Genomic DNA, 27,483 nt, shown 5'->3' on the forward strand with positions numbered 1-27,483 from the left:
AAAATTGGAGACTTAGCACTTTAACAAGAGTTTATCAGTGAGGTGTTGAGTACTCTGGTGTTTCTTAAACTTTTGAGCAGACAAGCGATATGTTCAGCAAGTGGTATGGTATCGGTGACGAGGAACCTCCGACACCCTATAGAGGAGAACTATAAGGCTCTGTTGGGTCTTCGCAGCGTGTGGAACTGAAATTCTTTTGGTACAGTTGATTTTCTTGTTTTAACACTATTCGCTGCAAGATTTGGTGCGTCTAGGGCACGTTGGAAGTTTTCTCGACTTTTCATTATTGTCTCACGCAACTTCCTTCTTTCTTCTTCAATTCTCCTCAACTCCATCTCTTCATGACTATTGATGCTTTTCTGTTTGTACATTTCTGCCCTTCTTGCAGTATGTTGTCCAAAGGCTACCACGCTAGGAAATTCTTTATGGCGATTGGCATGACTTTGTTTCTCGCGTTCTTCTAATGCTTTTTCTACACAATGACGAAGTCGTGCGTCGGATCGAAAACAAGGTGTCTTGGCTTGAGTCGGTTTAGGTTTCCATGCCAGTCCATATTCTTTTGGAGTTCTTGGCTCCATGACAGTTTTAGATTGTTCTCGGAGTTTCTCAACTCTTTCGCGAAAACGAAGTGCTCGTTCATCAGTGAGGAAGTTAGGTGTCTGAGGTTGTGTTGTATGACAGTTTGAAATCCTTTTGTTTGTGCCAGTCTTCTGTCGTTCTGTAGCTTTTTTGTTTCTGTGTGTCGCCTTCTTATGCGGTAAACTATCTCTGGCTTTGGAAGAAAACACTTCAGTTCTGCTCATATTGCGCGCTTCCAGTTCTCCGTCAACTTCCTCGTTCGAATTTCCGATCGGGACTCTTTTCGCAAGCATATTTTTCACGATATCTTTGTTTTTCTTATTTGAAGTTATTTTGAACGCATGAACCTTAGATATGGAGTCTCCTAGGGTTTTCGGCTCATTTTCACACGGAACCAATAACTTTTCGGCCCTCGTTGAGCTATAGAGTTTATGTGAGTTCCTTTGCATTCCTTTCGATACATTTGGTTGAATCTTTAAATGATTCTGTCCTTTTAGAGAAAGTAAATTTATCTGGTTCGTTGTCTCTGTTAATATCTGTTCTCTGTCATCTCCTTGTGTTCTTGGACTAGCTATGTTAAGCTTCTTCGGCTCATCATGAGAAATTCCATCATTTTTGAGTTGTGACTGCTTTGTTCGAGCTGTCACCATATTGCAGTCTATTCTAAACTTGCCTTTCGGAAACCGTTTACTCGCACTCAGTTCCGTCCCTTTTGCTGTTTTGTGGCGTTTTCCACTTTCTGAATCATGCGAAGAGAAATTGTAGTTAGTATCAGTTGAGGAAGAGTTTCTCTTCATTTGATCAAACCACTCATCCGCGCCGTCATTGAAACCTTCTTCCGATGCTGCATATCTTAGGTCAACATATTTTGGAGCTTCAAACTCAAATAAAGGTTCGACCCTTGTTTCATCTTCCATTGTTCTCCAATGCAAGGATGGAAAGTGAGTGATTAGGGACTACTTGTTTCAAAATTTTTGGCGGGTGGACTCGAATTCAAAACCAGTTGGCTCATCAGCCCCCCTTCGTTATTTCTACCAATTATTCTAGAGAAAACCAGCAAACCACTGTTTTCACTTCCATGGAAGGGAAGAAGTTTTCATGATTCCACTGCTATAGTTTCCTTACCATTCGACACTCATGAGAATGAGATCATGTTCTGTCATATAGCTATTGATCAAATACTCTATACAACTCTTATTTGTTCTCCTACGCCTACCGCGGCGACAAGAATAAAAACAAGTATTACAAAAGATCTGAGAAATATAGCTGTTGAAGCTGGTACAAGGTGTACCAAAGAAATTCTCAACAACAAAGATTCAACGAACGAAGAAACTTCCTACTTGTAACATAATAACTCCTAAAATGCTCATATTGAATTACTGGTGCTACCCAAAATAGTGCTATAGAAGCAAAAAAGGACTTTATAATTGGCAGCTGCCAAAAGTGGTCGTGAGTTAGACCAAAATCAGAAATAAACGTGATATTCACATGAGTGTGTGAGTCTGTCTTCAAAATACGTAGTACAGAGATGACAACGTGTAATTCGTCTTAAAAACTTATAGAGGGTACAAAAGCCTTGCAATAGAGAAATTTCATCAAATGAGAAGCCTAAGAACAGCTAATAAAAATCCATTCATCCGGTTACAGATTTGGGATTCTTCGAGGACGCAGGAGTTGTTGGCGCAACATGAGTGGTAAGATACCAACTGAAGACGTGCCGGACCATCCGCTTCTAAGACGGAATGTTTATTGGACCCCATGGCCACGTCTGGCAAAACTTGTACCCAATGAAAGGGTTCGAGTTATTGGAGGTGTTCTGACCATTATGGCTTTAAGTGGCGTGATATTTTATACCAATTTACAATTCCGTAAGTAGACTGAAGAAGAGAAGACCTGTTTTTGAACTTTGTATAGGGAGACCTGTGCGTACCTTGAGTCCTGAGTGGATTGAAGCGGAACGTCGCAAGGAGTTTGCAAAGGAACGAGAGTCGGGACCCCCTGTAGAACTTGATCCCATCTTACACAGACGTGGTTATCACCACTGAATATTTCTTCTGCGAAGTTAGTGGTGCTTAAACACAAAAGTTGCTCATATTTGTTGTGTGATAAAAAGTAAAAATTTGACTCTGAAAATAATGTATTTTCGTTTTTGCCAAGCGATTTGAAAGAGCAGTTGCACGGACTGTCAGTTGTTTCGTTGAACTTATGGTACTTAAGTTTAGTGCTAATCTACAAACGCTCATTTTAAGGCTCTAGGTAGTTTCAGAGATAGTGGCAGCAACGTTTATTTATGTATGTGGTCTCCGCAGAGCATATCGAATAATTCTCAGAGGCGAAAAGAAAATACGCAACTACTTGTAAGTAATTTACTCTACCTTTTTGTTATGAGATAACCTCTTCCAAGGCCTATGCAGACCAAGAGTGGAGCATATTATTCCCTTCAACGACGTTTTTTACGAAGGGTTTTCAAGGCGATTCAGAGTGCCATTCAATACACACAAAACTGGAAGCGCAATAAAAGTGTTACTAGTGACCACACTGGTCTATCAAAAGAAAAAGAGCTAGCCAAGCAGCAGGGTAAACATATTTCGAGTCTATCTGGAAGGAACAGAACAAGTCGAGCAAAGAAGAAAGACGAAGACGTCCAACAAGGGTTACAATTGGGAACGTTTGAAGAGTCAAAGTGTGAAAATGCATACGTACGTTTGCAGGTGAAGGGAGGACGCGATAAAAGTAAAACGGGGTCAGAGACTGACGAACCTGAGAGCCGAGCCCTGTGAAACTTTGTTGGGCTGAAAAGTTGTAAATACACAGCCTCTAGTTAGTATCTTTTTTGTCGAAGCCTAGTTAGTATCTATTTTTGTCGAAGCAAGTCGTGAAAGGGATAGCTTCAATTTTATTGATGTTGAAAACTTTAGCAAAAGCTATTTCCTGAATTGCTTCATTGGCTTTCGCATGTAAAATAAGAGAAGGTTTTTCCAGTGAAGGCATATTTAGATTGTTCTTTGTAGCACTGTCACTAATTAGAACTTGGAAAGCCTACTGGTGGTCTTTACACTGTGGAGAATGCTTCTTTTCTTTTCGAAGTCATTCATATTCATTTGTATATAATTCCTCATATTGTTTGTATTGGAGGCTTGGCATGTATACTTGTGGGACAGCACTGTCATCATTTTTCATGGATCGGCTAATGATGGTAAGTGCATTACATCAAGAATCATGAAACAGTGGTTTTCTTCAATTGAATAATCATCACAGACAAAAATCCTACGGATACCTTCAGTACTAAACAATACCACAATTAACTGCACGTACTCTAGGCTCGAATTTTTTGAATACTCACCTTGTATCCTCTTTATACTCTTTGGTAAGCGGCCCTTGAAATCTTAACTTTTGAAAGGAACAATCATCTTTTGCGGAAAAGTTCATTAGATTCTTTCCCAAGTAAAATGTTTCTTTGACAAAGAACTGTTCAACCTAAAAAATTGATAGCATTTATTCATCGTTTTCACTTGTAAGTTGAAGAGCTTTTTCGATGTCCTCCATCACAAAGAGAATGCTATGAGAAATCCAAGGCAAACTGCTTTGAACAAACTGTCAAAAGTTAAGGTTCTGTTAGAGTTTAACTATTATTATTGATAAGAAGTGAACAACTCTAGTTGTAAAATTTTCCATTTTAGATAAATTTTCATTTTGAGCACCAAGTAACAATTTGCTTTACCCGCGAATCGAAGTTTCCAGCCTATTCGATCTTAGCAATTGTCGGACCGAAAGTCATGGACGCTAAGAACAACATAAAGAACAACAGAGAAAGTGCTTCAAAAGACCGACAGAAAGCTAAAGACGTTCGTCTCTCAAATATTTCCGCTTCTAAAGCAGTTGCTGATGCCGTTAGGACAAGCTTGGGTCCAAGAGGGCTTGATAAGATGGTGCAGGAAGAAGCAGGGGACGTTCTTATCAGCAACGATGGAGCTACAATTTTGTCGAAAATGAGAGTGGAACACCCTGCGGCAAAAATGGTAAGAAAGCAAGAATATGTATTTTCATGTTTCTTATTTTTTCTGCAGTTGGTGGATCTTTCCAAAGCGCAAGATATCGAAGCTGGAGACGGAACTACGACAGTGGTCGTGATTGCAGGTTCCCTTTTAAGTGCATGCCTTACTCTACTTGGAAAGGGAATCCATCCTTCTCTGATATCTGATGCTTTTCAATATGCAGTCGAGAAGGCAGAGGAGATTCTCGATAAGGCGGCACAACCTGTCGATGTCAACGATCGTACAGCGGTGATACAAGCTGCAGCAACTGCCCTTAGTTCAAAGGTTGTCTCACAACACGCTACGTTATTAGCCCCTATTGCGGTTGACGCCGTTACCAGGATCGCAAACTTAGAAGAGCCAGACGCCATAGATTTACGCAATATTCGAGTGATAAAGAAATTGGGAGGAACTCTAGATGATACGGAGCTCTTCGAGGGTCTGGTGCTGAATCAGCACGTAAACAAGAGTGCAGGAGGAGTGACCAAAGTTGCTGGTGCCAAAGTTGCTCTTATTCAGTTTTGTTTATCTGCACCGAAGACAGATATCGAAAATAACATTATTGTGCAGGATTATTCAGCTATGGATCGAGTTCTCCGTGAAGAGAGGCAGTATATTTTAAATCTCTGCAAGAAAATCAAGGTTTGTTGTTATCTATCCGTGAAAGATAAGCTTTGTCATGACTTTATTTAGAATACTGGTTGCAACGTTTTGTTGATCCAGAAATCTATTCTTCGTGATGCTACAAGCGATCTTTCTCTTCATTATCTTGCAAAAATGAAAATAATGGTGGTTCAGGATGTTGAAAGAGAAGAAATTGAGTTTATTGCCAAGAGTCTCCATTGTGTACCTATTGCGGGAATCGATAGTTTTGTTCCTGAAAAGTTGGCAAAAGTTGATCTTGTAGAAGAAGGTGAGAAGGTTTGTGTACAGAGGAAAACTGTCAACTAACTTTGTTTGATATAGTTTCAGTTGGGTCGGAGAAGATGGTGAAAATGTCTGGCATACAAGGCAAACATAAGACAGTTTCAATTATAGCTCGTGGCTCCAACAAACTTATGTTGGATGAAGCAGAACGCTCTCTTCACGATGCTTTTTGTGTGGTTCGTTCGTTATTTAGGAGACGTTTTCTAATTGCTGGAGGAGGTGCTGCCGAAACTGAAGTGGCTGTAGGTCTCAACAAAATTGCCAAGACATTGGAAGGTGCTGCTGCTTTTTGTGTAAGAGCTTTCGCAGATGCTTTAGAGGTTATTCCGGTAGGATAATATTATGGTTACGAATCAAAGTATTCATTTTATCATAGTATACTTTGGCCGAAAATGCAGGTTTACCTTCGATAGAAATCGTGACGGAGTTGAGGAATCGACACGTGCAAGGAGATAAGAATGCAGGGATTAATGTCAAAAAAGGAAACATTAGTAATATGGTTGAGGAAAACGTCGTTATGCCACTTCTTGTGACAGTTAGTGCTTTACGACTCGCAACAGAATGCGTCCGAATGATTCTTAAGATTGACGATATTGTGATGACTCGCTAGGCCAGTTCTTTCGGATGCATCATTCGTGATATTCTAAAATAAACCAGAATTCATTGTAAGAATTCATATCTTACTCACTGCGATGCAAACGGAAAGCAGCTCCGGCAGCTCTAACAGCAGCTGCTGCTGATGCTGCGACTGCACCAACCATACCACTTCGACTTGCACGAGGCGTCAATGACGTTTCAGCAATACTATCGTCATCATTCATATTATCTTGTCGTTTCTCACATAAAGTGGCAAAGCCACCTCCTCTTAAACGCAACTTTAATGGTTTCTGCCGATAATTTTCTCCTTGTTGGACTACACTATCCTCCAAAGCAACTTTCTCACTCACGTCGTCATTTCCGTTCAGAAGACTTTCCAAGTTCTCTGAAAAATGTTGTTTGTAGATTTTAAAAGCCACCAGAACAAGTCCTCGCTTTAAATGTTCTCTTTTTCGAACCAAATCACAAAGATTTCTCACTTCCTCTAAGTTCTGATAAAGTTTCTTAAGTCTCTCTAGATGAAGACTGATATCATCCTCTGATTCCAAGGCTGATATGCTTGGTGAGATGCTATATTCAAATTTGTTGTTGTCATCTAAAGACACGGTGCGCACGAAATCATCTTTACCTTGCAAACTTGACATATTTGGCTTCTGATTTAATTCTATCCCATTGCCTCCCCCGCTGCTTCTTCTCCTCTTCCTTAAAGAGACGATTCTGCTGTGCTCTGTAGCAGAGAAATGTGCTCTTGAGTGCTTAGGGCACAATGCTACCAACGATACACCTGCTCCTTTACTTGGATCTTCCTTGATTTCCATATGCAAACCAGCTGAAATTCCACAAGAAACATGAAATGCTCTCCCACAATGACGAAGTGTACATTGAATACAGGGACCAATATTACGTTGATTGCATACCGAACACTTTAAACTCCACCTTTCTGCAATTACCTTCTCAGAACCCATAATTGGTTCCATTGCCTCAGGATTATCAAAATAGGTCTCGGGAAGCCACATGGCACAAGATACGTGAGCCCATTTGCCTTCAACGTTTGTAGGTTTCAGTGCACCTCCAACCATAGGACAAAGAATGCAACGATGAGAATCAGGGACCGATTCATCTGAACTTGGATAATGATAACCCAACGACGACTTAGAAATCTCCGAGTCATTCCTATCCGTCTTGCCCACTGCAATACAGGAACTACAAAACCAATCACCTTCAGGGATTGAGCGCACTCCATAACAGGTCTGATGAACTGCAACATGACAGCCATCACAAAGGATTATATCGTTTCCAATTTCATCACAATCTCCACTACCACATACTGAACAACATGCAGTAAGTTCTTGCGGAAGATCAGGAGGAAAATCAAAGTTATCTTCTTCCTTCACAACTGGTTTCAGTTTCACAGGGGAAACTGAAGATGAATTCTTTGCAGCAGCATTCCGAATAACTTGTGTGCGTCGTCGATGAGGACCGGAATCGACAGGTAAGACGTCCTCCTTTGCTTCCTTCATCGCAGCACTATCCTGCAGAAGTTCACGTAAACGTTTCTGTGCTGTGTTGACAGACACGACACCCCCATGACGAAGACAAGATGGTCGACTGGCATCAACAGCTTTGCGTACCTTTTGAATCCCTTTGAGGCTCATTAAGATCTTCTTCTCCATCTTCAAGTCTGTCTTCATGCTGCTCTCTCGATTGTAAATATGCTTTAAAGCACCAGCTATCTACAAACCTGTTAAAATTATGCCAAGTTCGTTATTTCTACTCACTTTTTCGATAGTGCCCTTGTGGTCTCCAAACAAGATTTGCTCTTGTTCGATAGTTTTCTGAGTAGCTTCCCATATTTCATCGCTGTCACAGAGTTCACGCGTATTCCTATTCTTATCAGGGTTTAAGAAGGAATATACAACTCTGTCAATCTGTTGACGATCGATTATTTCAAAGTTTAATAACTGAGACTTTCCAATATTATGCAATTTAAATAAAGCAGCTGCACTCCAGTCCTTTTTCTTGAGCCTCAAATGAGCTTCAACCATGCCCCTCTAAAGAAACTTTAGGAGCTTCTTCAAAATTGATAATTGCTACGTACCTCGTTCCTTTCATTAGAATGCATATCGTTTCGAATCTTTTGTTTCGAATTCAGAACAGCTTCATGGCTTCGATCTTCACTATATATGGAAGACTTTTTTGATTTCTTCAAAATCCTTGGCTGCAATGTGTTCAGCACCGCGTTAATATCGTCTTTGGATGAAGAATGGTAATGCGACATTTTATGAAATGGACAAAAAATCAGAAATTGGTATCCTCCTTCAGCAGCCGACACTATAAATGGCTTTTGACCGGCGTCTCGCGCACAGTAAACATGAAAACACTGAGAACAATCAGGAAATCCACAAGAAACTGTAATGCCAGAATTATCCTTTGAACAGAATACACAATTGCCGTTTGGTGACGTATTCTTCGCCATTTCCAAATTCACAATGGGTTCCATAAACTGAGTGTTCTTCACAAAAACTTTCGGCGTCCAAAGAGCACAATACAAATGTGCAAAATTTCCATCCTCAGTTTTCTTCAACGCACCTCCTTTCCTACTGCATATTACACATGATGCCATGAAAGCTTCTTCTGAGCATGGAGAGCAAAGAAAAAATCGCTTCAAGCCTTTCATCGATGCAAAAAGGACATCTTCATATTCTTGCACCCCGTAACACAAAGCATGAACAGTTACTCCACAAATGATACAAGAAGCAAAGATTAACCCAGAACTATAACTATCCTCAAGACCTTCGTTGATTCCATTAAAACACACCTCACATTGTTTGCAAACCACACTATCCAACCATTTCAATATGAAATTTGAAGAACCTTTCATATTAGTGAGTAGCTGAAATAGGCATCAAACATAAACATATACCTTTCCATGACACTTCACTTGTATCTCTAGCACGATGTCTGGCAGTTGTACGGGCATGACATGCTGGACAAGAAGTGCCTTTGCGATGATTGTGTTTCAACTCTCCAATATGTTCCTGCTGGGTCATTTCAATCTGAGGAAGTTTTGGAAAAACATTCAGTCTTTCTGACGAGATTTCGGGTTCAAAACCTTTTGAATCACTCAAACGGTCAAATTCCTTCAAAAAGGAACTATCTGGCTTTACTTCTCTTTTTAATGAAGGATGCCAAATCAGTGCTGTAGATTTATCTGGCATTAGGTAACCCTCTCTTAACAACATATCTTCAACAGTTGCTTGGCGAAGAGAGTCTATGGTATCAATATGGTATTGTTGTAGTAATTCTTCGATACACTTCTTCGCCTGTTCCTTGTCGATATTCACCAAAAACGCTTCGTCTTTCAACCAATTAAAACGATAATATCGCCCACGATGAAACGGAGTATACTTCAATTCATCTATACTTGCTTGTAAATGTTCCAAAAAAGATAGCTGCCATTCTCTAATAGAACCAGTTAGAAACCTTGTTGGAGTCCACTTCCACATTTCCTCCGCATTTTTAGGTAAACATTCCATTGATGAGCCAAAAATGCTCTCTAGACAATTATTTGTAAGTACCTGGTTCCATACACCCTTCAAACAATTTGGAAAAACGGCTTCTACAATGTTTTCTACCAAAAACTGCTTCTCCTCTTCATTTTCCTGGAAATCTTCAAGACAAGGAACGTCTTTACAAGAAGAAGTCACTTCATTCTTAAAGTAGCCAGAATGAAACTTCAAACGGAACAACGCGCCAATAAAGCTACAGGCGTCCTTATCAGAATATGAAATGAAGTTGTTTCTTTCTTCTAAACTCCACTTTCTTCTCCTACTCCGTATAGTAGTTGTATCTTCTTCCGACACTTGGTTCTCTGAGGAATAGCTTGCATTCTTAGGTAGAAACAAAGGGTGCGCCTTCTGCACCTCAACAGAGTTCGCCTTGCTCACGGATTTATGGTCTCTGCACCCAAAAAAGGTTTCTACGTTTTCTCGTACGCTTTCTTCTGAAGCAAAAGGACTGGGAATGCCTTCAAGTGTAGCTTTGTGTTCGAATTTGTCAGTACTGCAAGACTCCATTGCCTCCAAACCGCAGTTTCTCTCTGATGAAAATTTTGAACCCAGTGCGTCGTGTAACTTATTCAGTTCTTTGCTTTCCACTGACGGGTCTGAAACACTATGAGTTGAAGAGAGAGTTTTCCTTCGCCTCTTACTTCGGTTCGAATTTGTCACTTTGGACCTTGAGGAGGAGGGCATAACCCTAGCAAACTTATTACTGCGACTTGTTAAAAATTCGTTCACTCATAAAAGCCTGCAAAAAGCACACTATGTCGACTTGCTGTGGTCTTTGCAACGGTATGTATGTGAACACTACGAAAATTCTTCAATTTGAGGCCATTTATTAGGGGAGGCGTCATTCATTTGGATGTAATATAGAATGTAACAGTTTATGAGTTTATACAAACTAAGTTCAAACTTTGCAGAGAAGCAAACAGAAACAAACAACATTCAAAAAAATTTTCCTACGTTTGTCCTTGTCTTACTATCTCTTCCCACATCATAGTTTTCAGTTGCTCCTTTGTTACTTGCGGCGAATCAAACTCGAAACTAAACTTACTTGGGCTATAAAGATTCAGTAACCTACTCAAGTTATTTTTAGGATAATAGCTTACCATACAGGTTCATCCGTTGGGTCGTGTAAAGAGCTCAGATAAGGATGCGACAGGGCATCTTCAACGCTACAGCGTTTGCGAGGGTCGAACTGTAACATTCGCCCCAGCAAATCCAGTGCAAGATTAGACGCGTCGGGATATAGTTTGCGCCAAGCAACGGGATTCTTTCGTGGAAGAGAACGGATAAACCGTAATGCCTTCTCACTTTCTATATATTCAATGTCTTGATCACTTGGTGTACCAACAACATCAATTATGAGTCGCAACTGGTGCATGTAATCTTTGCCTGGAAATAAAGGCCTTCTTCCCAAGAGTTCTGCAAAGATACAGCCGACGGACCAAATATCAACCGACTTATCATAATGTCGGAAAGACAACATAATTTCAGGAGCTCGATACCACCTTGTGGCAACATATTGGGTCATAAACTCACCTCCGAGTTCGTTCTTGTTTCAGGTCATTTTGATACTACAGCGAATGGAAAATTTCACTTACAAAACTTGCAGAACGTGCAAGGCCAAAGTCACAGATCTTAATATCACAATTACCATTTACTAAAACATTACTTGGTTTCAAGTCTCTATGAAGCACATCAGCCGAATGTACACTAGACCAAGTTAAGTGTCTTCAGATTTTCAAGAATGATACTTACTACTTAAGAGCTCTCAATATCTGATATATAAAGTATTGAAAATGCTCTTCCGTTAGTGACTGTTTAGAAACAATGATTTGATGAAGGTCCGTCTCCATAAGTTCAGTCACCAGGTAAACATCTTCAAACGCTTCAAAAGAAGAGGGACGCAGAATTTGTTTCAAGCCAATAATATTTTCGTGCTTAAAATGCCTTAAGAGCTTTACTTCCCTCAAAATTCTTCGAGCGTCCGTAGTGTGATCAAAACATTTGGTAATCTTCTTTATAGCCGCCAATTCTCCAGTTACTTGGTCCTTTGCCGAGCTGTGGCTGTTATACAAGACGCACTTACACAATATTGAACTTACCATACAATTCCATAGGCTCCGTGGCCGATGGGGCGAAGGAGCTTAAACCTCTCGGGACAGTCAAAACGACTTCCACACACCAAATACGAACGAACGGTGTCAAACGAAGTCTTTGCAAATTCTTTACCAGCAGCAGTCGGGGGAGCCTGTTGTTCAATTATTTGTCTATCCTCGCTTTGCTTATGAGCTCCTCTTTGAAAAACTTGCTTGTTTTGTGCAAAGTTGAATGGTGCTGGAGACGGTGGTTGGGCTCGTTCCATTCTCGAGCAAAGGCCTCGAAAGAATTCTTTAACCCAAGCAAACCACGATACAAGATATTTTGCCTTTTTCTGATGTATACGATGAAGCACTTCTTTCTTGCCTTATTAACATGTAACAGATATATTGTCAAGCAGCCCTTCTCTATGTTTTTAACCAAGGAACTGTTCCGTTATCCCCTGTTTGACACGTGTCCATTTCTTAGATATTCGAGAACCCTTGCGAGCCTAAAAATAGTTTAACACTAAATTTGCAAGCTTTTGAATACTGCAAGCTCAAGCTGGTTTGTAAACATTATGCGTTTAAGGAGTAGTTATCTGACATAATGTTTCCTATGACGACTCTTTATACTATATATACACTTCACTATAAATGTTATCGATGAGAACGGCAATATTCTTTATTATTTGGAAAGATTATTTACTCAAATAGGGGTTTAGCCAGCAGCACAAGTTTTGAGGAAGTTTTCTATCCTTCCCCAATCGCAAATATCTGTTCCATGGGGGGCTGCGTTCCCTTACCACGGAGATCTCCCCTCTTTATGTGGGAGGCCCCGGAAATGATCCTGGAAAGGAAATTTTCTCAGCTGACAATCATCATCATGGGCAATGGGGTTGATCTACCTTTTCGTCGTCACTAAAGCGACTTTGTCCAAAAGCTCTTTGCGGCCTTGAGGTATGTTACGAAACTGTCCCTTTTTCATAACCTACAAACAACGCTTTCCAGTATAACTAACAGGCGGAGAAAGCTCTTGATTTATCGCCTCTTGAGGCAAACTTGACAGGCTTTTTAAGAACGTTAGTTCTATGTCAAAACGGAAGACGTCTTGTAGCTCTTCTGAAGTTGAAAAGGAAGAAATTGAAGACGGATACACTCTTCCTTTGCTGAATAGTAAGTTTATTGCAAAAATTGTTCTCTCGCTGAAAGTTGTCTGATGGCTTTCGACTTTCCAAAATAGACTCGCAAGAAATTCCCTTGAGAAAGGAAATTTTCGTGAAGAAATTGTTGCTCTGTAAATCTTTTTTGTCATCTTCGAAGCGAAGTAAAAGTGAGGAAGGTATTCTCAGGACTCACGCGGACTGGATAGAAGTTCGTAGAAGGATACTTTTCGAACTTATAGACTATGTAAGTGTCACTGATGACCCGTTTGAGGAGCAATCCCTACAGTTGGTTGTAAGTCTTCTAGAGGAGATAGTTGGTGCAGAGCGGTCCGTATCATCAACTCGCTTTGCTCAACTCTCTTTTTTCGATGCAAAGGACAAAACTGATGTGCCGATATCATTAGAAGTAAGGGAAAATGAAACGAAGATAAAAGATTCCGAATGGTCTATTATTCAACTTGTGTACGAACTGTTTATTCAGATGATCATTGCAGATGGACTAGAGATCAGATGCTTTCTCAAGTATATAACAGAATCCTTTATCTCTAAGCTATTTCATTTATTCCGCAGTGGAGATGTAAGAGAGAGGGATTATCTCAAAACTGTTTTTCATCGTATTTACCAAAGATTCATAAGACGTCGATCTTTCTTGAGAAAGAAAATCAACGAATATCTCTTTTCTTATGTTTTTGAAGGAGAACCTTGTTGTGGCATAAGAGAAATCTTGGAAATACAATCTTCAATTGTTCATGGCTTCGCAGTTCCTTTGAAAGAAGAACACAAAGATATGCTGTTTCGATATTTGATGCCACTGCATCGTGAAGCCGAATTGGAAATATTCTTTCCTCAGCTGTTATCTTGTGTTCATTCATTTGCTGAGAAAGATCCTACGCTTATTCCTTCTATTTTGTCAAGGTTGTGTTCCACTTGGCCAAAGTATAACAGTATGAAACAGGTAATTATTTTGTGTTGTCTATCTTACGGCAGCTTCTGATGAACTTATAAAGATACTGTACATAAATGAGGTGGAAATTGTACTCCAGAGTGTAACTGAAAGTGTATTTGCGAAGATTTCGAAATCGGTTTGGCTTGAACTTTTAAATTGTACCTGCTGTCCTCATTTTCAAGTTGCTGAAAGAGCCATTAGCCTTTGGAATGATACGAGACTTGTTAAGATGATGGCTGCATATAGAAAGGAACTTTTAATTACTTTGAATGACTCGATAGATAATGTTATCGAGCGGCACTGGTGTAAGTTAGTATGCTCAGTAGCTCTAGAAGTTAAACAGAAATGGATACAAGCAGTACCGGATTTTTTTCAGTGGCGTCAACTAAATAGTTTTGACCGTGGTAGAACTATTGACATTGCTTACTCAAGTCAAAAGCGACACTGTATATCTCCAAATTTCGTGGAAAACTCTACTCCGAAGACTACTTTGGCCGATTCGTCAAGAAATTTTCTAGTCCCTTGCGCAGAATACAAGGTTGAATCCACTTGAGTGATTTCTTAAGGAGTCAAACAAACCAGTCTGTATAATAAAAAATGTGCAAGTTGTTGACTGGCTATTATCGCTGTGGACTCAAACTGTGAAGTACTTGTATATTTTATAAAGAAACATTCACAAAAAATCCAAACCGTGCAATCTTCACGTCGAAGGCTTGTTCACCAACTTCACCTCGAATAAAAACATATTTTCCCTGCATTGAACCGAGAAAGTTATCTTTTGAGGGATTGAAGAAAGAAGGAACTCGAACAGGACACTTAGAAGAGTATTTAAAGGTTTCTCCAGGTTCTATTATCGGCTGCTGACCAACAACCCCTGTCCCCGTAACTCTTTTCCAAACGCCAGTTATTTCCTCAATATCCCACTCTCTACTTATCAACTGGACTGTATCGTCAGATAAGTTGCTGATTTCCACATAATATACAAACGTGTACATTCCTTCTTCTATTATGGAATCAAATGGAGAAAAGGAACATTCTACACGAACTCGGATACCCATAGTAACCGCATCGCTCTTATTTTGAATTTGTAGAAGTTCTCGGTAAGTAAAAAGTTTCTGCTTTGAATCAGTCTTTCCCTCTATAGTTGAGGGATCCTTGTTGGTGATAGTACTCAAATGTCCATCTTCCCAGTCGTTACTATCAAAACCTTCCAAACGAAGGTATTCCGATTGATCCAGTGCTCCCACTTCTGACTCGTCGTGAGGTTTTTCCTCTGCTTGTTCTGATGATTCGGACTCCTTACCTCCTATTTTGTAAGGATTATCATCGGTCATGTCACGGATTCCACTTCGTCGAAGGTTGAACGCTCCTGTGTTTGTCTTGGTTGGCCAATCTTTGGGAATAAAACCAAAGATATTTCTATTTCTAGGAGCATTCCTTTGCTGCAAGTCCTGCTTCTCTATTTTTGGTGGTTCACCAATAACTCTCATAGCATCGGAGTAAATAGCTGCGTCCCTATACCTTTCTTCCTCAACAGCTTTTCGAAGCTCGAGTTCCAAACAGGCGTACGGATCTTGCATGGTCAATTCCAATAACCTCTCTTTTAGTTTTGAAGCTTCCTCAAACCTATACTCCTTAGCAGCCAAATCTCTTTCTTGTCTAAGCAAGTATATCCTTTCCCATAACTTAATACGTTCCGGTTCAGGGAGTCGCGGAGGAAGCGTTCTAATGACGTCTTCGGGAGACCTTTGTGAGGCTTCCGTACCGTCGTCCATACTCACTAAGAACTGTCTAACATCAGAGGAATAGAAAGGCCTTCGCTGGGTAGAGAACCACCGACAAGAACAAAACCTTCTGGGTACAAAAGAAGGAAGAATTTTTGAAACTTGCAACTTGCACTTAAAATATTGTGTGGGCCAACTCGGAGACAAACTATCTATCCAAGCAACGGAGAGAAACATTCTCGAGTGCAAAAGTTTAAAATCTTATGAAAAATTAAATCACTTGGGGGATACATCTTCAGTGCACAGTAGTTACGACCATTGATATTCTCGAATCCTTTTAGTTTCTGGTTTCTGTTAAGAATATGACAGTGATATGTCTTCTTTAGGTTCGAGTTGTTCTGACGCTGAGTAGTGTCTCGTAAATACAACAGCACAACCAGTCAGTGGAAGCTTTCTCTCGAGAAGATATGGCTCGACCTATTCTTGAATTATGCAAGGGAGTTAACGTTTGCTGACGACTGTACTGTGCGATGGGATCTTGGAAACTTTGTATGGGTTTCAGGATGACTCTCCTATTTTTCTATGCATATCTCGTTTAATATTCTAATCAACAATATTGTTCCTTAGAGCACTTGGAGACCAATTTGTTATATCTAGATTGCTACAGTAAATACTGTCTTGGCAATTTGGCTGACATCCCCCAGGACAAATTGAGGTTGGAAACCCATGAAGCTGAGCCTAAGCAATAGATGTTGCATTTCATTCGCTAGATACGCAAAAGAACAAAATAGGATTATTTTTGTTCAAAATGTTCTTTATTTGACGACCCCTGAATTTGTAAAATCAATCTTTCGATATTTCTTTCCACGATGAGTAGTTGCCTATTCTTGTGAGAACTGAGTCAGAATGACAAAGACGCATTTCATGCTGTGTACAGTAACTTTATTTCAGTATTTTCAACGACGAGAAAGCTGATCAGATAACCAATCCAGCCCCTCAAACAGACCATCGCCGTTAGTTGCACAGCAGGACATAATAAACCAAGTTCTATTTCTCAGAGAGGGCAAAGCGAGTGCGTTAACTACTTCTGCCGTTGAAGCTGCGTTTGGCAAGTCTTGTTTATTAGCAAAAACCAATAAGACAGCGTCTCGCAGCTCCTCCTATCGGAACGAACTAGTGCGTCAAATTTCTTAAATAAACCAGGAAAGGACGTACTTCCGACAACATCTTATGAAGTTCTTCACGCGCCTCCGGAAACCTTTCTCTGTCATTGCTGTCCACAACGAAGATGACTCCTTGAGTATTCTGAAAATAGTGGCGCCATAAAGGTCGTATCTATGAACGCACACAGTTGTGATTTTGCTTCGAACTTTCTTCAACTAAAACAGTCCTTACCTTGTCTTGACCACCAACGTCCCATACAGTAAAACTAATATTCTTGTATTCTACAGTTTCAACGTTGAACCCTATCAATAACCTTATAAGTATGAGAAGTTACAATAACACGGTTCCCACCAATCGTTGGAATAGTAGTAACGATTTCACCGAGCTTTAACTTGTACAAAATGGTTGTTTTTCCAGCTGCGTCTAAACCCACCATCAGAATTCGCATCTCCTTCTTTCCAAAAAGACGAGATAGCAACTTTGAAATGGAAAGCCCCATCGTGTATACAACTTTTTACAGCAAAGAAATATTTTCAATGGGAACGATTACAATTCCATTCAGCCACCCAATTTTTTATCGCGCCAAGAAATATAATATACGACTATGAAGCATAATACTTCTCCAGTCGTAAGAGGAATGGTGACGTCACTTATGCTATTTAACGAGTTCATTTCACATTGAGAAAAGACAACTTTGAAAGGAGTGATATCGTATGTTGTCGCAATAGAAATACTGGAGTAACGCCGCGACATAATATCAAGTATATGAGTGAGTTGCAGTTCGGAAGAAATTTATTCTAGTGAGTTGTTGTGTTTACAAAAGGAGCATAAACAAGTAGGAAACCACAGTATGTATGAGAAGCCTAGGTCATCGTTGCCTTCTAAAACGGGACAAAAGCTCAGCTATGTACCCATCAACGGCGGAGATGTACTGGGGAGGAATCCTTGTTCGAGAACCCAATGGAGCCTCGAAGCCTTCCTTTCGCAGAAATTCTAAGACATGTGAACTTGTGAGGCCATTTGCTTGAGCTATTTCCTCAACAGTTGGTTGAAGATACAAGTCTCCAACCTATCAAAATTACAGCAACTCTGCAAAATAAAAGAAAGTCGTACCTCAATGGCATCAGAAAAGGAAAGAGCTTCTAAAACCTCCATCTTCTTATTTTCTACGAATAAGATTATATAGCGAGTCTATGAAATTCAGTGAAACTAACCTTTCACATGACTTGCCAAAATGTCACTTGGTTGAATGGATTCACTAACACCGTTACTGACTAAGACATCAACTACATAGTCCAGAGGCAGGCCATAGTCTTCTGCGACTTCTTCTACGGTAAGATCGAAGATACTTAACCGTTCTCTCGAACTGTTGTTGTTTTCCAAAGTAGCCCAGTAAGACAGAAGTTGTTCAGGAAACCTAGGTGAGAAACTTCTACCAGGTTTAGTTGTCAAAGTATTGTATGTGTGTCTACAGAAACCAAGAGAGAACCTAGAGTGACTCTTAAAAGAAGGTGCCAACTTAATAGGACTTGTGCACTGAAAAGTCAACCGTGCCATCGCCACCATCTCTCAAACGTCTAATTGCTTCTCCAATAGCCATATTAATTTAGATGTCTTCTGCGTATTATATGAACTTTGTGTTCTAGACGTTGTCTTAAATTGGGATCTTCCTAGGTCTTCGTAGCATTATGAATTCACAAGTGAACTGAAACCAAACCTTGAATGACAAGCTGGAACCTTTATTGATATTTTCAGTCGCGGTAGTAACCCTGTTGTATTTAAAATATACAAAAAAAGGTTCAAGAAGAACACTCCCCTACACCAACTATCAATCTACAAAGAACTCAATATAAGAATTCCGTATCTCTTAAGTAAGGTTCTCCTTCAAGGTTACGGAATTTACCAGTCAAAAAATATTCCATTGTACTCAAGCAGCTAACAAACAAAGTACTCTGTCCTCATTGTTCAGAGTCTTCATCATCACTTCGAATATCTCCTTCTTCTCTCAACTTTTCAAATGAGGCAAAAATAACACGACCTATCATCTTAAGTATGAGAGAGAACCAAAAGCAGTGAAGAAGTTCTAATGTTGATAAGGCAAACAAACAAATGAAGTAATGAGAAAAATGAACAGGCCAGTTGCTTGCAAACCCACTGAAAGAATGCTAAAGAACAGAAGTTGAGAATAATGGACAGAAAAATACTTCTGCTTACATTACGCAGAATCAGACGAATAATATCTACGGCAACACCCCAAATGATTCTCGGAAAAATAAACAACCTTCCATTTTTGGCTGTAAAAGAAAGTTGACTCGTAAATAACTGAATTTTTCGTTACCTTGTAAAATAAAAAATAACAGCAAATGCTGTAAACATAATACTATCTAATGGCCGGAAACCGATATAGTAAACGCACTTTGTACTATACAAGAGAATATCACTGGCATCATGGAGCACCAAGATGACTAAACCAATTCGCACATAGCGAAAACTATAACTTATATATATCAAAAGAATAGTTGCCACGTGATGAATACAGAATTCGAGAAAATCAGAGTGCTTTGTGTCTGAAAACAACAAAAATACTAGACTACCCAAATAATAACCAAGTTCTACAACATAATAGCTTCGAAAAAAAGTTGAAAGTGGAGGGGGATAAGGTGACCATAATTCCACAAGCAAAGGACCACGCAAATCCACCCGCCAGTCCTCTAGTGTCAAGGTTATCAGACCGCAAGCAAAAGATAAACAGTATGCTATAGAGTAATATAAATTCTCACTCAACTTTCGTCGCAACCGCACACTGTATTTTTGAAAACCTTTGGAGAAAACAAACTTTTGTAGCCATACACGAAGCAGCCACACAGCGAAGCCCACCAGAAGCGCCCGCAACAATTCCTCCCTCTTCCAAGTGGAATCTGACAACCTCGGAAAAGCAGTGTCTTGCTGTTCTCTTAAAATATTGACGAAAGACTTCATATTCTCACATATCACGTGCGTATAAAGTCTATCCGTGGTGACCTCTTTTAACATACTTGGGCGTTAAAGAAATTTACAATGTCTCTCCATCAGATTCTTCCAAGTGTAACATTTTTACTATCAATTTATTAATACAGAAATCAATGCATTATAAGCGAATATGATCACCATTCCATTCAAGCTCTACAAAAGTTACGTTTCCTTCTAGCCTATCCAGTCGAATCCTTTGTATGAAAGATTCAAACTGCTTCTTCTCTACTTGCTCCTCCGCCAAATCTAACTCTAAAGCAGACTTGAACTCTCTTTCTAATGAAGCCGTACGCTGCGTTCGTTTTTCATATATGTCCCTCAAAAACACCCAATATTTCTCAGTACCAAGGCAGTCTAAAAAATGTCTCAAGTCTGGAACTCTGCTGGAATTATTCTGGATAGTGTCTCGTATCGACTCAATATAGCTTAAATAGAAATAAGAGTCGCCAGTCGAGTAATCTTCAAACTTGCTTCTTTCCTCTGTCATCGCTAATTCCTCAGAGATAGATTCAGGATGAGTAGTTTCCGCAAAGTCTTTATCCTCCGAAAGTGACTGAGAACGAGCGTCAACAACCTCCTTGGTCGTCAAACTGTTCAACTCGTTATAAGAAGAACGACTTGCAAGCTCAGCAGTTGAAGCTCCCTCACGATATGAAGACTTTGCTCGAGAAAAACCAGAATATGAAGAATCCACGGTCATTATTGTGGTGGGTACAGTAGAAGGTGGTAATTGTGGCGGTGGCGGTGGAGGCGGAGAAGGCAGGCGCGGTTCGGAGGGTGGTGGAGGAGGCGGTGGCGACGGTGCGTTGACGAAGTTGGCGTGATTACTGAAGTCGTTATTAGAATAGTTACTTTTTTCGCTTTCTGACAACTTTTTCCTCTCCTGCGCAAAGTTGCTGAAGTTCCAGTTTTTGAGCGAGCCTGATAACCAACTCGGTGAACTTCGTTGCGAGTGAAGCTCATCAAACGAATGAACAGATTCTCTAGAGGGCGGCGGCGAAAGCGACGATGAGGAGTGGGTTCTTTTCCTCTTTGGAAGTTTTCCTTTCAACCATGAAGGAAGGACAGCGTGACTTTCGTCAGCTAACTTGGGCTCATTCTCCACCAACTGTTGACCCTCCACTATTTCTCCTTCTTCAAATGTGTTTTCCATTTCCTCGAAGAAAAAATTTGGATTTCGACCAGATCTTTGCAATTTCTTCCTATTCATTCAGTTAGTTATTATGACCACTGTGGTAGTTACTGGTGCAGGTGGTTTCCTCGGAAAACTGTTAGTCGAAAAACTGTCAAAAGATGAAGCAATTAAAACTATCTTAGCACTTGATAGAAAAGAACCGCTAGAGAGCTTAGGTGACTTGCCCAAAACTAATAAGAAAATTGTCGATATCACCGATCAAGTTCAAGTCCAAGATGCCATCAAAGGAAGTGATGTTCAAGGCGTCGTCCATCTTGCCGCAATTATGTCAGGTCAATCTGAAGCTGATATTACCAGTGCAATGAAGATAAACATGATCGGAGCGATTAATGTGATGTTATCTGTAGCACAGGAAGGGAAGTGTCCGCGTTTTGTATTCTCAAGTTCGATTGCTGCTTTTGGAAACGTTTCCCATCTCGTCACTCATAATCCTGTTGTAAGTGGTGGGGCTCCGGACGATAGACAACCAGCGAGCACATATGGCTCCGCAAAAGCAGCAGTGGAATTGCTGTTAGCAAATTATTCCCGTAAAAAACTTTTGGACGGTATTTCCCTTCGGATACCAATCGTAGCAGTACGACCTGGAATTCCGTCTGGTGCAGCTTCTACCTTTGTTAGTGACCTGGTACGCGAACCCTTGTATGGAAATCATGTGAAGTGTCCTGTGGCTCCAGAACAAAAAGTTGTCGTTATATCACCAAGAAAAACGATTGAAGCCTTGCATACGGCTTTGCTTCATATGAATACTAAGGAGTTGGGACCGTCCCGAGTACTAGTAGTACCTGGTATAAGCGCACAGGCCAAGGACTATGTTGACTCACTTTGCAGAATTGCTGGTGAGAAGACTGCAAAGCTGGTTTCGTACGAACAGGATCCAAAGATAGTTGATATAATTAGTACTTGGCCAAGCAGCATGGAGTCAAAAATCGCTGTGAAGCTGGGACTCTCTGCAGATAAAAGTACTGACGACATCGTACGTCAATTTATAGAAGACTACTTGTCGTAAGTCACCTAATAAAAGCGTATCTCTCTCTTGCCTTAAGAAATATGTGTTGCTGGCAGCTGTGGGTTTCGTCGATACCCTAGATCAACTTCACACCAACTCCGCACGAAAAGGAAACTTCATTGCCTTTTTAAAAAACCCACCGTAATGAACCTTTTGAAGGACGCCCATCACACAAAGTTAACAAAGAACGCTTCACTTGGTAAAATGCAACTTGAAGGCAGTTGGCTTTAACAAAGGATCTTCAAACTCCCAAAAAGACCTAAAAGACCACAAAAGAACAACGGAAGCCTTTCAGTAAACTTAAAAAAAAGGAAAGCCGGATGCCACTAGTATACTTGCTCAAAAAACTGATAAGTCATCTTCCATAAAAACCATATTAACGTTGCCCATTGACTTCTGGGTTGAGGATTGAGAGAAGACAACGTGCTTCTTCTCTACCACTAGCTATAAAACATAGATTCACAGTTAGCCAGAATTCGTCAAAAAAGGAGTAAAAAGCTCCTGTTCCAAGACATAAATCCCGAGGCCCAGTTAAAAAAGCAGGAGTAAAGCCCTGCCGAAGAACGTGGATAAGACTAAGGATGTGTTTATGGAAATAAATATTATTAGGAAAGTTTTCAATATCCCCTTTCACTTATGGAAGAAGTGATCCAACGTTTGAACTCGTCTCTTCTTCTTCCTGCTCTCTCTTCTATCGTCACAATTATAATCACCTTCGCTTCTCAACTTCAACCATTCTTCTACTTGCATTCGTTGCGCAAGAATATAATCCTCCTCTTCTCTTTGTTCGACCTCAACAACTTTGCATTTCTCTGGTGGCTGCTGCAAATTTGATGCAGTTTCCTCTGCTGTTGTTTCAGATGACTTTATTGATGAAGACTCCTGCACTAACTCTTCAACCAACTTCTGATGATTCTCTTGGGGCTTTAGAAAAGCTGCGATTGAACCAAGGTCGGAGGAAGTTTTTAGAAATTTTGTAACTGACAAACTCAGACGATTGCAAGGAAAGCAAAAATTATTTGCAGTTTTGAGTATTTTCATTGCATTCCTAGACAAAGATGAAACTCTATCCTTCCCATTTGGAAAAGGAATACTCTTCGAAGATGATACGGAGCCGACTGATGAATAATGCACTATGAAGTTTATCGGCCGTCGGCTATTCATAGTTTCATCCTTCCTCAACCTTTCACAAAGTTCGTAAGCTAAGATTTTTATCCATTTTTCCATGCCTTCCCAAGAACACTCAGCTTTAAAACTTTTCGCAGCAAGGATAGACTTTGTTATTCCTCTGGCATTTACAGGTGAGTAATCAATGCCTCTTACGAGATTATATATCCATTCGGCATTTTCGCGTCCTACTATTTCATTCCATTTTTCAAGTGTGACATTTTGTGCTTCCTTAGCAGTTTTTGCATTCGTTCTCTCCTCAATGCGGGTTCCTAGCTTGCCTCCCAGACCTCGAAGTTTCTTCAACGGTAGATTTTCCAGTAGAAAAGGGACAGCTTTCGGTGATATAAGAGTTTGTCGATTAGGCTTATTCAGAGAACTTCCTAATTTTGCCAACTAAAAAGTATCAATTTTATGTCGATGATATCCAACTATGAAAACTCACGAGCTTATTTTCAGCAATTCCTGCGGAGCTTGTGTAATTGAATTGAGAGTATATGGCATATCGTATTTTTGCTGCAATTGCACAACCAATAGAAAGTATCTGAGATAAAGGCAACTCCCGTTTTCCGAAAGGCTGAAATATAGTTTCAAAGTAGTACGCCCTTTCTTTCTCCGTCATACTCAACTGTTCAAATATAGACCCAATGCTACTCCGTTGGTTTCTTGTGGCAACTAAAATATCCTGGACTTGCTCGCTCACGTCCAAATAAGCTTCGTCTATGCTTGCTTTTTCACAAAGTTCACTGTACGAAAACAACAGCTGAAAAATCTTTGCTGACGCTTCTCTATATCGGTCGAGAGAAACTTTTGTTTCCGATTTTCCATGATTCAATAGGTCCGGGTTGGAAACGTTTTCTCGTGACGAACTTTGATCTGGAAAGCCGACTGTTTCGACGTGAACTAGTACACAATTCGGACACTTTTCTTTAACCTTCTCAATTCTTTCGTGGCGACTTATGCCGTATTCACGAGCGGCATAGTTCACTGCGATGACACCATCCCACTGTTGAACACAGAGAGGTGTTGAAGGGTCTAGACCTAGACGCACCTAAAAAAAATAAGTTTCGTATCGCAACAATAACTAGGTTAAAACAAAACTTACGGATTCTACCTGTGCATAAAAACAGTCTAGGTCAAGATGAATGATTACAGGAAATTGTTCCAAGTCTGAGTGTGCAAAGTTGGTATATTCGTCAGACGCCATGCAAAGTCTTCGGTGTCATGCTTTGATTTTTAAATCGTTAATCATTTCTACAACCCCATATGACGATTGATTTATGAGCAAATTTGCATGTAGAGATATAGAAAGCAATTCGATGGAATGAAATATCATTTACAGAAGATTAGAAAAACAGGGTTCCAACGAAGAATGGTCACAAGAAGTAGTCACCTTAAAGTTTTGTTTATGGACGGAATTTCTTTTAAAAGCGTATTTTCTCAGAAAGTGAATGCTACAGGCAACAGTAGTAATAATGCTCGATAAAAAGACTTTACAAGGAAAGTCTTTTCATTATAAGGTACAAGTTTAAGAGGAATAGAAACTCACTGAAAGAGTTTCAGGTCAGATGAATATCTCCCCTTGAAAAGATGACATTTTAAAAGATTGAAGCAAAGAAGAAATAATTCATTCATTCTATAAATGTTCTAAAAGTGACAGAAATACAATGTTACCATCACTACATTTAGCTGACATTCATGGACCAAGGAAAACAGTTTAAATGAAAATGACTGGTTCTGAAAGAATTCAAAAATCACAAGATTCGATGAGAGCCACAAATTGAACTTTTGTCTGAAGACTCCGCGAAATTCTTTTGTAGTATGACTGGCGAAGCAAGTTTTCGTGATAGTCTATTGGGATTGAAAATTTTTGATACCAACGGTGAGGTATTTGATGCTGCGTCGCTTTTTCCTTCAGGACAGTGTAATGCAGTTGCTTGGCTTCGACATTTTGGTTGTGTATTTTGCAAGCAGCTCGCGGCAGAAATGGCTCAGGTCTACAAGCAACAGGAGAACCTTGGAGTAAGGATTGCTGTCGTCGGCCAGGGTAGTTGGCAAGACGTAAGTATTTTTGTTACTAGGAATCCTATCTTAGTATAGTGTAATAGGCAAGAAACTTTAAGGCCGAGATTAACTTTCCTGGTGATGTATATACGGACCCCGAACTAAAAACTTATGAAGCACTCGAGTTCACAAGGTCTGTAAAAAGTTTCTTACAACCCAGTCTATTGGTCAGAGCATATGCAGCCTTTCGTGAAGGCTTGCATCAAGGACCCATTCAAGGGAAAGCATTTCAGAATGGTGGGGTTATCGTTGCAAATGGTGATAAACTGTTCTTGCTATATAAAGATCCAGCACCTGGAAAACATGTGTCGACACAGCACATTATCCTATCTTGTAATGCATGTATTGAGGATAGTCAATCACAAAAATAAAGAATGCTGAGAGAATCAACGTTGTACAGCAATGGACTCATTTTTTACGTCGGTAGAGAGTATCTAGTACTCTCAAAAAGGGAGCTTTCGATATGTTACCCAGCGACGTGATATGATCCCTTATGGTGGAATACATACTCGACTCAAATTCTTCGAAGCGTTCTACGAGCCCAACTGTACGATAAATATTCTTTACCTGCTCTACACAGGAATTGTCATGTTTTCCATAACATTGTTTAAGAGTCTGTATTTGATCTGTCGAACAAAGCGACAAGGCATTTACGATGAGCCAAGAGCACTTGTTGTCTTCGATATCTGTTCCAATTTTGCCAGTTATCTCTGGATCACCAAAACAATCCAAAAAGTCATCCTGGGCCTGAAAATATTTACCTAGTTCCATGCACAATGAATAAACCCTCTTCAGAATGTCATCTTCATCTTTCCTCGACAAAATAAGACCCAAGGCAAAAGGTAGATAAAAAGTATAATTTCCAGTTTTGTAGTCATAAATTCTCTCGAGATTTTCCTTTGTGAACACTGAAAAGCTGTCTTCTGTCGTGTTCTGTGATCCAGTATCCAATAACTGACCCAATTCGGTAACAAAAGTCACCTGCTGGAAAATATCAACCAACTTGACATAGAAGTCCAAGTCGCGGAAGTATCTATACAGCAACCTGTATATAAAGGACTGCAAAATCATAGCGTCATTGATAGCGTTCATTCCAACTTTTGGAAGCAAGTAATAGCACTTTTGACCACGTCTAGTTTGGCTGGAGTCCATAATGTCGTCAACTACCAAGAAGAACGCTTGCAACCATTCCACACACCAACCTAAAATACATGCCTGGTGTAGATCCACTTCAGGTACTTCTTCTATGGACAAATTGGCAAAGGCACAGTAGGATTCAACCACTGCAGTGCCCCTCTGTAACTTTCCGTGAGGGACGTTGTAACTAGTGCAAAATTTAACTTGTTCAATAGCAAACGACGGAATCTTATAAGAAGTTTCAATTTCTTTCAGTTCTTCTTCGATTATCTTTTCGTAAACTCGCATAAACTCGTCTTTTCTCACAGAACCCATACTGTCAAAGAGTGAAGAGGACGATACGTTCATTGGAGCAATTTACTATCGATAACCCGTATACCGTATACAGCAAAATTATAGTATCTGTCTTTCTCTATCGACCTTAAAGCTTCGGAGGAAAACTTCCTTAAAAGGATATCATTGTATTATTTCGTGTATCTACAGGAAAGTGAACAAAAAACATATGACTAAGGAATGGGGCACAGATATTCTGATTCTCCAAAAGACTAATAAAATCAAAAACCAAAGACAAACTATTGAATGTCAAACTTGGATAATACAGGCGGTAAGTCCATTCTATTGTACGAACGAGACAACGAAAATTGGGCTCTCCAACTTGATAAAGTCCACTATATGCCCTTTCTGACCAAGGCTGCAAGAACCTTAGTTCGAGAAAATCTTGAAAATCTTGCAGGCATGAGGGACGAAGAATCCACCCTATGGAATATAAGCTGCTCCCGTATATAACCTTTCTGACTTGAGAATCATCTAAAAGTTGTAATGCGGAAGTCCAATTGTCTAAATACATCAACCATTCCGTTACTCTTTGTCGCAAAATCAATTGTAACAGCCTTGTTGTTTCCCACTCCAGGAATATTACAGAATGACATCGATGTGAGAGAATGTCAAGTAGAGTACTTTGACTCTGTTCTTCTACAAATTCCAAGTTATCAAAGTAACGAGAAAATATCTCGCTTTTATCTAAATTGTGTTTCAGGGGCATTCTGTTAAGAAGCATCTTTACGAGAGGTGGAGACTCCATCTTTTTGAAAAAGCTTAAAATATACGGTAATCTTGATTCTATGTCT

General features: G+C 39.9%; 16 protein-coding genes across 16 annotated transcripts; 6 read left to right on the plus strand and 10 right to left on the minus strand.

Annotated features, from left to right (window-relative positions):
• Positions 1 to 15: 15 nt before the first annotated feature.
• On the minus strand, positions 16 to 1,511 carry Gasu_30060 (uncharacterized protein). Its single transcript, XM_005706030.1, has one exon. It carries the CDS (start codon positions 1,494 to 1,496, stop codon positions 150 to 152), a length of 1,347 nt encoding a protein of 448 aa, XP_005706087.1. The 5' UTR covers positions 1,497 to 1,511; the 3' UTR covers positions 16 to 149.
• A 690-nt stretch (positions 1,512 to 2,201) lies between these two features.
• On the plus strand, positions 2,202 to 2,722 carry Gasu_30070 (uncharacterized protein). Its single transcript, XM_005706031.1, has 2 exons — positions 2,202 to 2,447; positions 2,494 to 2,722. The coding sequence occupies exons 1-2, from the start codon at positions 2,267 to 2,269 to the stop codon at positions 2,622 to 2,624; spliced, it is 312 nt and encodes a 103-aa protein (XP_005706088.1). The 5' UTR covers positions 2,202 to 2,266; the 3' UTR covers positions 2,625 to 2,722.
• Positions 2,723 to 2,731: 9 nt separating this feature from the next.
• On the plus strand, positions 2,732 to 4,043 carry Gasu_30080 (uncharacterized protein). The gene is made up of 3 exons (XM_005706032.1): positions 2,732 to 2,787; positions 2,836 to 2,936; positions 2,984 to 4,043. Exons 1-3 carry the CDS (start codon positions 2,785 to 2,787, stop codon positions 3,357 to 3,359), a joined length of 480 nt encoding a protein of 159 aa, XP_005706089.1. The 5' UTR covers positions 2,732 to 2,784; the 3' UTR covers positions 3,360 to 4,043.
• A 168-nt stretch (positions 4,044 to 4,211) lies between these two features.
• On the plus strand, positions 4,212 to 6,182 carry Gasu_30090 (T-complex protein 1 subunit). Its single transcript, XM_005706033.1, has 5 exons — positions 4,212 to 4,598; positions 4,647 to 5,255; positions 5,307 to 5,526; positions 5,580 to 5,869; positions 5,917 to 6,182. Exons 1-5 carry the CDS (start codon positions 4,356 to 4,358, stop codon positions 6,148 to 6,150), a joined length of 1,596 nt encoding a protein of 531 aa, XP_005706090.1. The 5' UTR covers positions 4,212 to 4,355; the 3' UTR covers positions 6,151 to 6,182.
• Positions 6,183 to 6,184: 2 nt separating this feature from the next.
• Gasu_30100 (NuA3 HAT complex component NTO1) lies at positions 6,185 to 10,411 on the minus strand. The gene is made up of 4 exons (XM_005706034.1): positions 9,061 to 10,411; positions 8,236 to 9,011; positions 7,916 to 8,188; positions 6,185 to 7,870 (listed from the first exon to the last, which is right to left on the minus strand). Exons 1-4 carry the CDS (start codon positions 10,388 to 10,390, stop codon positions 6,221 to 6,223), a joined length of 4,029 nt encoding a protein of 1,342 aa, XP_005706091.1. The 5' UTR covers positions 10,391 to 10,411; the 3' UTR covers positions 6,185 to 6,220.
• A 105-nt stretch (positions 10,412 to 10,516) lies between these two features.
• On the minus strand, positions 10,517 to 12,121 carry Gasu_30110 (cyclin-dependent serine/threonine protein kinase). Its single transcript, XM_005706035.1, has 5 exons — positions 11,806 to 12,121; positions 11,459 to 11,761; positions 11,302 to 11,413; positions 10,807 to 11,252; positions 10,517 to 10,756 (listed from the first exon to the last, which is right to left on the minus strand). Exons 1-5 carry the CDS (start codon positions 12,063 to 12,065, stop codon positions 10,657 to 10,659), a joined length of 1,221 nt encoding a protein of 406 aa, XP_005706092.1. The 5' UTR covers positions 12,066 to 12,121; the 3' UTR covers positions 10,517 to 10,656.
• A 730-nt stretch (positions 12,122 to 12,851) lies between these two features.
• Gasu_30120 (protein phosphatase 2 (formerly 2A), regulatory subunit B') lies at positions 12,852 to 14,500 on the plus strand. Its single transcript, XM_005706036.1, has 3 exons — positions 12,852 to 12,954; positions 13,022 to 13,899; positions 13,952 to 14,500. The coding sequence occupies exons 1-3, from the start codon at positions 12,870 to 12,872 to the stop codon at positions 14,441 to 14,443; spliced, it is 1,455 nt and encodes a 484-aa protein (XP_005706093.1). The 5' UTR covers positions 12,852 to 12,869; the 3' UTR covers positions 14,444 to 14,500.
• Positions 14,501 to 14,528: 28 nt separating this feature from the next.
• Positions 14,529 to 15,871, minus strand: Gasu_30130 (ApaG protein). Its single transcript, XM_005706037.1, has one exon. It carries the CDS (start codon positions 15,849 to 15,851, stop codon positions 14,550 to 14,552), a length of 1,302 nt encoding a protein of 433 aa, XP_005706094.1. The 5' UTR covers positions 15,852 to 15,871; the 3' UTR covers positions 14,529 to 14,549.
• Positions 15,872 to 15,876: 5 nt separating this feature from the next.
• Gasu_30140 (ADP-ribosylation factor) lies at positions 15,877 to 17,431 on the minus strand. The gene is made up of 4 exons (XM_005706038.1): positions 17,130 to 17,431; positions 17,010 to 17,080; positions 16,830 to 16,949; positions 15,877 to 16,774 (listed from the first exon to the last, which is right to left on the minus strand). The coding sequence occupies exons 1-4, from the start codon at positions 17,275 to 17,277 to the stop codon at positions 16,571 to 16,573; spliced, it is 543 nt and encodes a 180-aa protein (XP_005706095.1). The 5' UTR covers positions 17,278 to 17,431; the 3' UTR covers positions 15,877 to 16,570.
• Positions 17,432 to 17,506: 75 nt separating this feature from the next.
• On the minus strand, positions 17,507 to 18,371 carry Gasu_30150 (uncharacterized protein). The gene is made up of 3 exons (XM_005706039.1): positions 17,993 to 18,371; positions 17,892 to 17,944; positions 17,507 to 17,847 (listed from the first exon to the last, which is right to left on the minus strand). The coding sequence occupies exons 1-3, from the start codon at positions 18,342 to 18,344 to the stop codon at positions 17,647 to 17,649; spliced, it is 606 nt and encodes a 201-aa protein (XP_005706096.1). The 5' UTR covers positions 18,345 to 18,371; the 3' UTR covers positions 17,507 to 17,646.
• Positions 18,372 to 18,476: 105 nt separating this feature from the next.
• Positions 18,477 to 19,851, minus strand: Gasu_30160 (longevity assurance protein LAG1). The gene is made up of 3 exons (XM_005706040.1): positions 19,117 to 19,851; positions 18,993 to 19,059; positions 18,477 to 18,943 (listed from the first exon to the last, which is right to left on the minus strand). Exons 1-3 carry the CDS (start codon positions 19,809 to 19,811, stop codon positions 18,737 to 18,739), a joined length of 969 nt encoding a protein of 322 aa, XP_005706097.1. The 5' UTR covers positions 19,812 to 19,851; the 3' UTR covers positions 18,477 to 18,736.
• Positions 19,852 to 19,855: 4 nt separating this feature from the next.
• Gasu_30170 (uncharacterized protein) lies at positions 19,856 to 20,941 on the minus strand. Its single transcript, XM_005706041.1, has one exon. The coding sequence runs from the start codon at positions 20,938 to 20,940 to the stop codon at positions 19,906 to 19,908; it is 1,035 nt and encodes a 344-aa protein (XP_005706098.1). The 5' UTR covers position 20,941; the 3' UTR covers positions 19,856 to 19,905.
• Positions 20,942 to 20,951: 10 nt separating this feature from the next.
• Gasu_30180 (NAD dependent epimerase/dehydratase family protein) lies at positions 20,952 to 22,043 on the plus strand. The gene has a single exon (XM_005706042.1). The coding sequence runs from the start codon at positions 21,011 to 21,013 to the stop codon at positions 21,986 to 21,988; it is 978 nt and encodes a 325-aa protein (XP_005706099.1). The 5' UTR covers positions 20,952 to 21,010; the 3' UTR covers positions 21,989 to 22,043.
• A 45-nt stretch (positions 22,044 to 22,088) lies between these two features.
• Gasu_30190 (DNA polymerase eta subunit) lies at positions 22,089 to 24,431 on the minus strand. Its single transcript, XM_005706043.1, has 3 exons — positions 24,261 to 24,431; positions 23,601 to 24,206; positions 22,089 to 23,551 (listed from the first exon to the last, which is right to left on the minus strand). Exons 1-3 carry the CDS (start codon positions 24,360 to 24,362, stop codon positions 22,619 to 22,621), a joined length of 1,641 nt encoding a protein of 546 aa, XP_005706100.1. The 5' UTR covers positions 24,363 to 24,431; the 3' UTR covers positions 22,089 to 22,618.
• A 460-nt stretch (positions 24,432 to 24,891) lies between these two features.
• Positions 24,892 to 25,622, plus strand: Gasu_30200 (oxidoreductase). Its single transcript, XM_005706044.1, has 2 exons — positions 24,892 to 25,216; positions 25,264 to 25,622. The coding sequence occupies exons 1-2, from the start codon at positions 24,977 to 24,979 to the stop codon at positions 25,588 to 25,590; spliced, it is 567 nt and encodes a 188-aa protein (XP_005706101.1). The 5' UTR covers positions 24,892 to 24,976; the 3' UTR covers positions 25,591 to 25,622.
• A 4-nt stretch (positions 25,623 to 25,626) lies between these two features.
• Gasu_30210 (farnesyl pyrophosphate synthase) lies at positions 25,627 to 26,741 on the minus strand. The gene is made up of 2 exons (XM_005706045.1): positions 25,729 to 26,741; positions 25,627 to 25,661 (listed from the first exon to the last, which is right to left on the minus strand). The coding sequence occupies exons 1-2, from the start codon at positions 26,702 to 26,704 to the stop codon at positions 25,654 to 25,656; spliced, it is 984 nt and encodes a 327-aa protein (XP_005706102.1). The 5' UTR covers positions 26,705 to 26,741; the 3' UTR covers positions 25,627 to 25,653.
• Between the last annotated feature and the right edge of the window lie 742 nt (positions 26,742 to 27,483).

Source organism: Galdieria sulphuraria (assembly GCF_000341285.1).
Source record: "Galdieria sulphuraria unplaced genomic scaffold scaf_23, whole genome shotgun sequence".
NCBI classification, from domain to species: Eukaryota; Rhodophyta; class Bangiophyceae; order Galdieriales; family Galdieriaceae; genus Galdieria; species Galdieria sulphuraria.

Bases quoted from the DNA above. Each gene is read 5' to 3' on its own strand.
- Gasu_30190 (XM_005706043.1), bottom strand. From the start codon at position 24,362: ATGGCGTCTGACGAATATACCAACTTTGCACACTCAGACTTGGAACAA. The intron at 24,207-24,260 runs GTAAGTTTTGTT...TATTTTTTTTAG, and splicing joins TTTATGCACAGGTAGAATCC to GTGCGTCTAGGTCTAGACCC. The intron at 23,552-23,600 runs GTGAGTTTTCAT...GATACTTTTTAG, and splicing joins GAATTGCTGAAAATAAGCTC to TTGGCAAAATTAGGAAGTTC.
- Gasu_30140 (XM_005706038.1), bottom strand. From the start codon at position 17,277: ATGGGGCTTTCCATTTCAAAGTTGCTATCTCGTCTTTTTGGAAAGAAG. The intron at 16,950-17,009 runs GTAAGGACTGTT...GTGCGTTCATAG, and splicing joins ACGTTGGTGGTCAAGACAAG to ATACGACCTTTATGGCGCCA. The intron at 16,775-16,829 runs GTACGTCCTTTC...TCGTTCCGATAG, and splicing joins TTCATAAGATGTTGTCGGAA to GAGGAGCTGCGAGACGCTGT.
- Gasu_30150 (XM_005706039.1), bottom strand. From the start codon at position 18,344: ATGGTGGCGATGGCACGGTTGACTTTTCAGTGCACAAGTCCTATTAAG. The intron at 17,945-17,992 runs GTTAGTTTCACT...TCTTATTCGTAG, and splicing joins TTTGGCAAGTCATGTGAAAG to AAAATAAGAAGATGGAGGTT. The intron at 17,848-17,891 runs GTACGACTTTCT...TAATTTTGATAG, and splicing joins CCTTTTCTGATGCCATTGAG to GTTGGAGACTTGTATCTTCA.
- Gasu_30180 (XM_005706042.1), top strand. From the start codon at position 21,011: ATGACCACTGTGGTAGTTACTGGTGCAGGTGGTTTCCTCGGAAAACTG.
- Gasu_30130 (XM_005706037.1), bottom strand. From the start codon at position 15,851: ATGTTTCTCTCCGTTGCTTGGATAGATAGTTTGTCTCCGAGTTGGCCC.
- Gasu_30170 (XM_005706041.1), bottom strand. From the start codon at position 20,940: ATGGAAAACACATTTGAAGAAGGAGAAATAGTGGAGGGTCAACAGTTG.
- Gasu_30080 (XM_005706032.1), top strand. The intron at 2,937-2,983 runs GTAAGTAATTTA...ACCTCTTCCAAG, and splicing joins AAGAAAATACGCAACTACTT to GCCTATGCAGACCAAGAGTG.
- Gasu_30120 (XM_005706036.1), top strand. From the start codon at position 12,870: ATGTCAAAACGGAAGACGTCTTGTAGCTCTTCTGAAGTTGAAAAGGAA. The intron at 12,955-13,021 runs GTAAGTTTATTG...TTTCCAAAATAG, and splicing joins CACTCTTCCTTTGCTGAATA to ACTCGCAAGAAATTCCCTTG. The intron at 13,900-13,951 runs GTAATTATTTTG...GAACTTATAAAG, and splicing joins AGTATAACAGTATGAAACAG to ATACTGTACATAAATGAGGT.
- Gasu_30110 (XM_005706035.1), bottom strand. From the start codon at position 12,065: ATGGAACGAGCCCAACCACCGTCTCCAGCACCATTCAACTTTGCACAA. The intron at 11,762-11,805 runs GTAAGTTCAATA...TAACAGCCACAG, and splicing joins GGAGCCTATGGAATTGTATG to CTCGGCAAAGGACCAAGTAA. The intron at 11,253-11,301 runs GTAAGTGAAATT...ACCTGAAACAAG, and splicing joins TTGCACGTTCTGCAAGTTTT to AACGAACTCGGAGGTGAGTT.
- Gasu_30160 (XM_005706040.1), bottom strand. From the start codon at position 19,811: ATGTTAAAAGAGGTCACCACGGATAGACTTTATACGCACGTGATATGT. The intron at 19,060-19,116 runs GTAACGAAAAAT...CAAAAATGGAAG, and splicing joins GTTATTTTTTATTTTACAAG to GTTGTTTATTTTTCCGAGAA. The intron at 18,944-18,992 runs GTAAGCAGAAGT...TCTGTTCTTTAG, and splicing joins TTCGTCTGATTCTGCGTAAT to CATTCTTTCAGTGGGTTTGC.
- Gasu_30090 (XM_005706033.1), top strand. From the start codon at position 4,356: ATGGACGCTAAGAACAACATAAAGAACAACAGAGAAAGTGCTTCAAAA. The intron at 5,256-5,306 runs GTTTGTTGTTAT...GACTTTATTTAG, and splicing joins ATCTCTGCAAGAAAATCAAG to AATACTGGTTGCAACGTTTT. The intron at 5,870-5,916 runs GTAGGATAATAT...ATTTTATCATAG, and splicing joins ATGCTTTAGAGGTTATTCCG to TATACTTTGGCCGAAAATGC.
- Gasu_30060 (XM_005706030.1), bottom strand. From the start codon at position 1,496: ATGGAAGATGAAACAAGGGTCGAACCTTTATTTGAGTTTGAAGCTCCA.
- Gasu_30210 (XM_005706045.1), bottom strand. From the start codon at position 26,704: ATGAACGTATCGTCCTCTTCACTCTTTGACAGTATGGGTTCTGTGAGA.
- Gasu_30200 (XM_005706044.1), top strand. From the start codon at position 24,977: ATGACTGGCGAAGCAAGTTTTCGTGATAGTCTATTGGGATTGAAAATT. The intron at 25,217-25,263 runs GTAAGTATTTTT...ATAGTGTAATAG, and splicing joins GCCAGGGTAGTTGGCAAGAC to GCAAGAAACTTTAAGGCCGA.
- Gasu_30070 (XM_005706031.1), top strand. From the start codon at position 2,267: ATGAGTGGTAAGATACCAACTGAAGACGTGCCGGACCATCCGCTTCTA. The intron at 2,448-2,493 runs GTAAGTAGACTG...AACTTTGTATAG, and splicing joins TTATACCAATTTACAATTCC to GGAGACCTGTGCGTACCTTG.
- Gasu_30100 (XM_005706034.1), bottom strand. From the start codon at position 10,390: ATGCCCTCCTCCTCAAGGTCCAAAGTGACAAATTCGAACCGAAGTAAG. The intron at 8,189-8,235 runs GTACGTAGCAAT...AAGTTTCTTTAG, and splicing joins ATTCTAATGAAAGGAACGAG to AGGGGCATGGTTGAAGCTCA. The intron at 7,871-7,915 runs GTGAGTAGAAAT...ACAGGTTTGTAG, and splicing joins ACAAGGGCACTATCGAAAAA to ATAGCTGGTGCTTTAAAGCA.